Raw genomic sequence first — 8,902 nt, forward strand, 5'->3', positions numbered from 1 at the left:
ACAGCGGCCCGGGGCCCCGGCCGGAACGCCCCAGGTGTGACAGCTCCCGGACCTCTCTCACTGCCCTTCCCTTTCTTTCATTGCGCTGCAGAAGCAGCGGCACGGGCAGCTCGGCAGGCCCAGGCAGAGGACCTGAACAAGGTGGATATTGAACAGCTGGAGAAAGTATTGCCACAGCTGGTATGTAACTGTGGGCCTGAACTGCATGGGAGCAGAACGAGGATACAGGCTGAACAGCCTAATCCTCGTCCTTTCGGGAGTTGTTTTGAGAACCCAGCCTCTGTCCTAACTCGCTTGCTGCTCTTTCATTGCAGCTTCTGGATTTCTAGAGGCCTCCTGAAGCACATGTCGCCTGTCAGCAGACAGTCCTGGCCTGACATGTGTCTCAGCCTCAGAGACACTCTGGGACAAACAGTCTCAGCTTTTTCTTCCACTGCCATTTTGTTTCTGTTTCCTCTCTCCTGTACCAAGCACAACACAGCCCAAAGCAACAATGCTGTCAGATACCATTTTTGAGAAGAGGGTGCCACAGGCTTAATTTGTTCAGCTGAGTACATAACTGGTTTCCATCTTGCTGCCTTACTCCTGTAACAGAGGCCTGTATTTCCCAACATGGTAAGAAGCTGTTGCTTTCTCAGCTAATGTGAGAAAGAGGTGCTGCTTCGAAGAGATGCATGGAAAGACTTAATGGCTGGAAATACCACCCAGCCTTCAGGCTCTCATTGCCTCAAGCAGGCAGCTGTAACAGCAACTCCAGGTGCAGCTCCAAGCCTTCCTAATAAATAGGTCATTAACAGGAGCTTAGTCACAGGCTCTTGCCAAAAGCAGGTAACTGATCTTTATTTTATAAATAAACAGTGTCCCTCACTACCTTCCAGCATTTCTTGGGCTGTGACATCAAAGAATGCTTGAAACCTTTTAACCATTCAATATTCTCCTCAAAGGCTGCTCCCCCTCTGCTATAAATTTGTTCTCACAAAGAAACATCAGTAAGTTAAAAACAAGTCTCCCTTCCTTCTTTGCTGCAATTCATCATCAAAAGTCAAGTTGCTTCAAAGACTTGCAGAGCTTCCCCCTCACCCACCCTCTTCCCTAAATCTTTGTAGGACGAAAGGAAAAAAGGACAAAATAACAAACAGCATGTGTGAGAATCCCACATCACGGGACAGCCTGGCCCCTCTGGCAGCGGCGGGGGGGGGCACTGTGAAATAAGAAACCTCACACATGTGGGCAGGACCCAGGAGCCCGAGTGGCTTTGCTGGAAGTGCAGGGCTGGCTGCACAGAGGGCTCCGGCCGCTGCCCTGCTGTAGTCCTTGGCTCAGGAGCAGCTGTGACAGGCTCAGTGGGTCACTGTGCACTGTGAGCTAGGCGCTATCAGGGTCATCCCTCAGGCCAACCACCATGAAACCTCACAAAAACTGCCGCTCCAGTACACGTTCTGTGGCAGTACCAGCCTAAGCAGTGCCCAGCCCTCAGCACCACAGCTTCTCAGCCAAAACAACTGTTCAGCTGTACAACACATGCAATGAAGGAACTGACCTAGTTCAGTGTTCAGCCCCACCACCACTGGTAAAAAAAAAAGCCAATAGGAAAAAAAAAAAAAAAAAGCAAGTGATACTACCTTTGAATGCCCTAAAACCACAGGGATGAGTTTGAGTTCAGCTACTATAGCGAAGTGATACTGAAACAAAACCAGTTCATCAGGTATCTGCAGGTACTGCTCTTCAGCAGGGCAGGAATCCCTGTAGCAATCCCTCCTTTAGTGAAGAGCCCACCATTTTAAATGTGGGGGGGTCCTGTCCCCCTTAAAGAATTCACTCCTACTTCCTTGCCTTTTCCAGATTTCAGGTCCCTGTCTCTGCCTCCACCCTGACACCTACTGAAACAGCAGTCCCAAAGATGCTGCCCTAAAAAGGCTCAAGATCCTTTCCTGACACACAGAGAACTGCTGATGTGGACATCCACAGTAAAGCAGCAACTGAACAGCAGCAGCTAAAAGTAACTCTTTGTATAGGGAAGGGGAATAAGACCTCTTGTCTAGCTATTGAAGGTAGCAATTTTTCATTCTTGTGGTTAAACTGGGTTTGATGCACAGCTGAGTTACACAAAGGACAAGCATGGGCAGAACTGCCTGAGGGAACACAGTCAGCAATGCAAAGCCCTTACACTTAACCCATGAAACTGCCCCAGGAATACTGATATTGCTGCTTGTGTACCTAAACTTGTTTTTCCATGTCAGGTACTTGCAGGGAATAGTTATGGACCTAACCCTTTACAAAACCTGACATAATTAGAGCAGCTAAGAAAATCAGTTAAGCAGATCATAATATTTGATGTCACCTGTGCTCTTCAAAAAATAAGGACTAGCACATCCGAAGGCACACTGCAACTTCCTCCCAACCACACTGCTTCTGCATATTCCAATCCTGGAAACCAAAAACACCAGCACAAGTATTTCACCACCTATCATTAGCAACAGCTCCTGGTTTCCCCACAGGATATCCTGTACAAATTCAGCAAGGCAGCTCTACTTCTGATTTGTGTGACATGAGTAAGCCCGACACAGCACGTGAACCAAGATACCGACAGTCCTATGCAGCGTGGGCTCAGCCCACACTTAATCCACTACAGAGTAATAAACTTTAAACATTATTTGACTGTTTTTGGTTTTTTTTTTTTTTGTTTGCTGTGGTATGTCTTTTATAGCCTATCAAGTGGCAGAAGGGCTTGCTTTCCACAGGGAGGGTTGAGTGCAGGAGCTGTACACAGCGCTCTCACGTTCCCTGTTCACGTCTGGGTGTCAAATAAGAAATCAATCAATTTTTTTGCTAAAGTATTCTGCACTCCTTCTGCTTTGAGTCTCCTTCTTCCACCTTTCTTTCATGCCTCCCCCTCCCTCCAAGTTTCTTCAAAGCATCTGTGAGCATTTGGAAGTAATTAGACCTGAAGGGAAATGTTGGCCAGGCAGGGAGACAATGACAAGTGCCAGGAACCCAGGGTGCCCTTTCTAGCCACTTTGAAGTTCATTCAGATGGTACAAAGCTCCGTTTTGCTTTGTTGAAAAAAAATGGGAGGAAGGGAACGAGGCGTGACGGGCCAATTGAAAGGAGACCAGGTTCCTGTGAACTGACAGACACACCAAGTGCCAGGGCAAGAAGATATTAAAGGCACTGACCAAAAGGGCCCCCGTGGCCACTCTGCTTTATTACACCTACAAATTGTGCAGATGGACACGTAGTGCAGGCAGGAAACAAGGGAAATGGAAAACATGGTATTACTGTACCATGGAACCCCAGCTCTCCACAGATCACTGATCCATGGAGAAGACTTCAAATAAAACCCAGCACCATGACTACCATGGCATCTCCAGTGTAAGGGCAATTCTAACCAACATTCGTCCTCCCACGTCTGCAGGAGACAAAGATCTGGACTGGGCCTTTTCCCTGTACACCAACTGCAGTGCAGAGCACAGCTACCCTGCTCTGGGAATACTCAGGCCACCAATCAACTGTCATTTGAAGAGACCCTTCAACTGGATGTTTTTTCCTTGGCTGAAACTAATTACAGATGGTAATTATACACAGTGAAAATAAAGCTAGAGCTTAGGGCAGAAACAAGCTCAACACGCATTCCATGAACAGACACCTGTGTTCCTTGTTAACAAGATTCTGGCAACTGCACACAAAATGAGTGCAGCAGCTCAGGTGCTTCACAGGAAAGTTCACTGATCTGAACTGGTTTAAGTAACTTAAGTGCTTCCTCTTCATTCATTTTCCAGCCATCTGTGTCCAGAATTATCAGCAGCACTAACCCTAATCACTAAGAAGCAGGGAGAAGTCTTGTTCTAGGCACCACTTAACAATTATAGGTAAAGCTGAACTAGATTTTATCTTGCCACTAGAATACAGGCTAGACTCAAGTGATCTCTGAAGGTGGAACTGAGAGGATTTGAATTTAAAAGTATGGATAGAAACAAAGTTCTTCGCAGAAAGTATATAGGAATCATGTCCCCCTTAATTCTCTATTCTTATTATTTGCATGCAAGAAACCTTAAATTTAACGTCTAACCTTGCTTCTGTAGTCACAAAGACCACAAGTAGGCCCTGCACTCCTCCACCATCTGCAACTGGTATCTGAAATAGCCATTCTCTTTTTATAACTAATGTTCATACAGATTAGATCTCTCCAGGGCCACCAAGACCTTTTACACATTCTTAGTAAGTTCATGGAGAAGAGGGCACAGCTGACAACTCAGTGATCCAGCAGCCCAGGATGCTTCATCTCTTCCCACCTACAAAATAAACACAGCACCATTAAAACACTTCACATGTAATTATCACTTACTCATTTCTCAATAAAACAAGAAAAAAAATTACAATGGACACTTGGTTGCAATCTTAATTATGGAAAACCTCAACTGGTTTGCAGTGAAGATTAAAAAGAAGACCAACTAAAAAAATTAAGAGAAGTAAAAGTACTAAGACTACAGCAGCAAAAGGAAAGTTATGCCAGAGATTTAACAGATTACATGGGCCCTTGGTATGTAGAATACCCTGCCTATTAGTATTTGAACTACACTGGCAGAGTGTAGAGCTCAGCATACCAAGAGCAGAACACAGTTAAAAATGCTACAAGCATATGGATTAGGTATCAGACTTCCCAGTGTTCAGAATCTGCATTCATATACTTCTCCAATGAAGGCTGAGGTTCAAGTCACCAACAAATTTGTGACTGACAAGCAGTGAACCGAATGTCCCGCAAGCATAAGCTGACATCTGCAGCAATACCATCAATATCCAGCATGTTTGGCAGAGAGGAGGCTGCCTTTTGGGGCAGTTCAGAAGGAGCAGAGCTCTCCTATGATTCATTGATACCTGGAAGCTTCAGCCATTTGGGTATTTTCCCAGGGGCTTTTCTAAGCACTTGTGGAGCTCCCTGAGTGCTGGCTGCTTCTGGCTGCTCAATGGTCTCTTTGTCACTTCCCACTTCCGGTGCAGAGAGGGATGGAACCACTAATGCTAAAGTTGATGAAGCAGAAGGAACTAATGATCTGGACAAACATCAGAGAAAGGAAATAAGCAAATAGAATTAAGCTTCATTTTTCATAATAGCCCCCTGTACCTCAGATTGAAAAAGCTCTTCTTTTTCCATGATAGAAGCACAAGTATTTACTTAAGTCACTGAAATCCTACTTTGCAAAGAACTCACAAAGCTATGAAGTCGAGTATGACACTACGACTGCTTCTGGACAGGAGGAAGTCCTAGTATCTTCAAAGCACTTTTCTTTGTAGTAAGATGGGCTCATTTAATCCTTCCCACTCCTGAAATACTAAGATATTTGCAACTCTACTCAACCCCAACATACCTGGCTACCAATAAATCAGCAGCAGCAGGAGAAACTGCAGAGCTCAGCAGGTCTGATTTCAGGTAACAAGCTGTTTAGAAATGAAATCAAATAAATCATTTGTTAACATAGATACATCAATCACCACAGTATCACATAGCTCTCAGCTCAAAAAATACCAGCTGTATACTACAGTAAACCTAGATCACCTTCCTCCGAATGACACAGAACATTACTAAACCATGCCAGTTTCTTTCACGACTCAGAGGTGTTCTATTTCATCATTCAAACCTCAAGACCTTGACATTTTCTTTCAGTGCTCATCTCAGGAACTTTTCTGTGAAGCCCGGCATCCTTTGGGCCCTACAGGGATTCTAAGCATAAACCAGAGATGCCAAAGAACCTAAGACTCAGATCTGCTCTACCATCTCCAGCCAGTCCACTACCACAGGAGCTCTGCAGAAGCATTCCATAGACATTTGTCTGAGTAACATTTTCAATGGGATTTTTTTTCCTATGGAGTCATTCTTCCATCATTCTTGATCCCAGGGCAGACAATGCCCACTTCCCAGCCTATCAAATCCCATAACAGAGGTACAACGTCTACATCTGTGCTCAAGGTAACTGACCAAAACAGCTCTGAAGAGCTTTTGCCAGTCAGAATGGGGACATTCATCCCCAAGGACTGCAGTTTCTTTTGACAGAAGAACTCTGACAGAAAGGATGCAATACTGACTCTACTGCAGGAACTATACAGTCAGCTGCATGAGAAAGGAAATGCACTCACCCCTGTGCTCCTCGGATCCAAAATGAATCACAGCAGTTGGGAAAAGGTTAGCCTGCAGCAAAAGGGGAAGAGAAGGTATCACTGTCTGTAGATGCTTTCACAGTTCACTGTGAACATCAGAGGCAGGTTAGACAGCTACAGACAAATTCATGGAGTTCAAGCCAAGGTCACTAACCATCTGTAATTCAGGAAAACTTAAAACTTGTGCAGAGCATAGGCCACTCAGAGTAAGACATGAAGGAAAATTTTATGATCTGATGCACTAAACAGGTGATGAGAACTCTACCAGCAAGTGCTCCCCTCTGTCCCCATATCTCAGGCCATTGTATTGCACCCAGATTCTCTACTGCTGAGCAGATAACATTAATATGATGAAGAATATTCTGAGTGGCTGATACCGAGAGAAGAAAAATTCAGCTATGCCCTTCCAAACTCTATTCTAAATAATTTTATTACATTTACACCCTGTCTATAGTTGAAACTTATCTAGTTTCACCACCTTTCCAGGATTAAGTATTTTCTTTTAGAAATCCAACCTGAATTCCTAGTTCCTACTTATCAGAATAATTGCCATATTAAAACATTTTTTCTATCCAGCGGGTTTGGTGGTTATTTTTTTTTCCTTTTATTTCAATGGAAGTCCCTGTAATTGGTGTCCATTTCCTCTTGTCCTTTTACAGGGCACTGCTAAGAACTCTGGACCATATTCCTTGCTGTTTCCATCTCTTTTACTACACACATTGACAAGACCCCACAGAGCTTCTTTTTTTCCAGGCTGAACAACCTTGACTCTCTCTCTACCTCTCCCCAGATGCAGGTCACTTCAGTATCTTTTGGTCCTTTTCTGGGCACCAGAGAAACTGTGAAGCTGGACTCACACACCCCCTGTTCAACTGAGGAATCACAAGGAGGGACCTACCCATGGAGGTTGCTCTGTCACCTACAGCGGCCCCAGTGTCACACCACCTCTTCAAAAAAACTCAGTGATACATTACAAAGCACTACACCACCACACCCAGTGGTGAATCCAAGTGTTACCTAGGGAAACGCAGAGCAAGAGAAACAAACTGACTACATTTCATTCTAAAAACTGACACTACTGCAAGCTCAGGCTTAGACTTTTACAAGGGTATGATATGCAGAAGATTAATATGATATGGCATAACCAGCTGTTCCAGAAAGAATTCTGAAAAAATAACCATCATATTTATTACATGCATTATATGCCACTATAATACCACAAAAAGAATAACTAGCTGAAACAATTCTGTTAAGCTTTTAGGAACCCTTGTACTAAGAACACGCAAAAAACCAAATCATCATGGTGTAAAAGAGGCAAGTACCACTACAGCCAGAAACTGTACAGCAATGTTACTTAATAGTCTACATTTTCCCTGGCAAAATGGTAACACTAAACTTGTCACACTGATCCAATAAATAAATAACCAGATAAAAGCAAGGCGGTGCCTCACTTGGTATCACTCATACGTACTTGGGAACTGTGTAGGGCAGACTGACTGCTCTGGAGTTTTCTTGAGCCTCTGTTGCCACCATCAGCCCAAGCTGGATACTGGAATGATGGTCCTTGGACCAAATCCAGCACAGCAATTACCAGAGCTCAAAAGAACCCTGATCTTCACAGAGGAGGCTGTGGACTGCTGCCTAATATGGAGACTAATAAAATTGTATTAACTGAAGGCAAAATGAAATAGCTTCACCTCTCTTCCTGCCTCCAAGCTTCAGAGGAGCATATGGTGTTACGCATTTCTTTGACATTAATCCAGAGGCCACAGGAGACTGTGTCATGCAGCACAGTCAACATCACGCTAGGCTGAAACAGGAGACATTTATCACTCTGCTCCAAGACTCACCTCCTGCTAAAGCATCCAGGCAAATTCACATCCTTGAACTGACATTTTAGCAAAATAATTATTTATTAGGTCTTTTAACATTTCGTTCCTCAATCAACAGGGCCTAAGGTTGCCTGTTCCAGTCACAAAGACAGCTCTCCATAAACTTTTTTAATTACAAAGTACCAGACACGGTTTAGAAATCCCAGAAAAAACTCTCAAAAGAGCTTTGATGTTCCTGCAGCATTCGTCTATTTAGGAAATGGGTGCCTTAAAAAAAGCCCCCCCCAACACACATACACTCAAGCCCTTTTACACACAACATCCTTTTCATGCCAGCTGCAAGTTGGAAAATGAGGTTTTTGTAGTGTGTTAGTGTTGGAATTTTTTAATAACCTCCCCTCTCTTTTTTTTGCCTCCCGACCAATTATCTTGGTAAATAATTAACATTCTGAAGGAGATAAGTAAGCACAGAAACTCAGAACTCAAAGCCCCTTAGTTCAAAGACCTGCCCTTTTCTCTTCGTTTCCCTGCTGCTGCCACTGAAACTTCCTTGTCAATCAAGCTCTGGGCACACACATCAAAGCCTTATGTGGGAATGGCCCCAAGGGGTCAGAGAAAATTCATGGCAGGGCCTGTGTGAGGCACAAAGAGAGAAAGAGTGAGAAATACAGACCAAGAGCTAGACAGACTCACTCAACAAACAAACATATAGACAGACTGTGCCCCAATATAAACCTCTACCCTATTTACTCACAGGTCATCAAATAACCATAGTTCACAGTTTCAGGATCCACGTTCACAACCATTTCCTACTGCTGGCAGAACATCAGTTTGAATGTTTCAGTTCAAAATCTTAATTGAAAGAAACTTAAGGGGGCTACACAGCAGCCCTGCAGTACACAGAATGCAACATCCTT

The 8,902-nt window shown here is 44.0% G+C and overlaps 1 protein-coding gene and 1 long non-coding RNA gene across 3 annotated transcripts in view; one reads left to right on the forward strand and one right to left on the reverse strand.

Annotated features, from left to right (window-relative positions):
• Positions 1-42: 42 nt before the first annotated feature.
• Positions 43-870, forward strand: LOC115948862. The gene is made up of 2 exons (XR_004082630.1): positions 43-180; positions 315-870. It is a non-coding gene; the product is annotated as an uncharacterized LOC115948862 (long non-coding RNA).
• Positions 871-3,185: 2,315 nt separating this feature from the next.
• The window catches only part of ASPSCR1 (ASPSCR1 tether for SLC2A4, UBX domain containing), a 32,210-nt gene continuing 26,493 nt past the window's right edge, over positions 3,186-8,902 (reverse strand). The window contains exons 11-14 of one of the 2 annotated variants that reach the window (XM_031064274.1): positions 6,167-6,184; positions 5,367-5,392; positions 4,876-5,051; positions 3,186-4,292 (exon numbers count right to left, since the gene is read on the reverse strand). In XM_031064274.1, coding sequence (XP_030920134.1) covers positions 4,279-4,292; positions 4,876-5,051; positions 5,367-5,392; positions 6,167-6,184 — 234 coding nt within the window. In that variant the 3' untranslated portion in view covers positions 3,186-4,278. Of the gene's footprint in view, positions 4,293-4,875; positions 5,052-5,366; positions 5,437-6,132; positions 6,185-8,902 lie in introns of both variants that reach the window. The other variant, XM_014310733.2, reaches the window with a different exon arrangement.

Source organism: Geospiza fortis, unplaced genomic scaffold, assembly GCF_000277835.1.
Source record: "Geospiza fortis unplaced genomic scaffold, GeoFor_1.0 scaffold261, whole genome shotgun sequence".
Taxonomy (NCBI): domain Eukaryota; kingdom Metazoa; phylum Chordata; class Aves; order Passeriformes; family Thraupidae; genus Geospiza; species Geospiza fortis.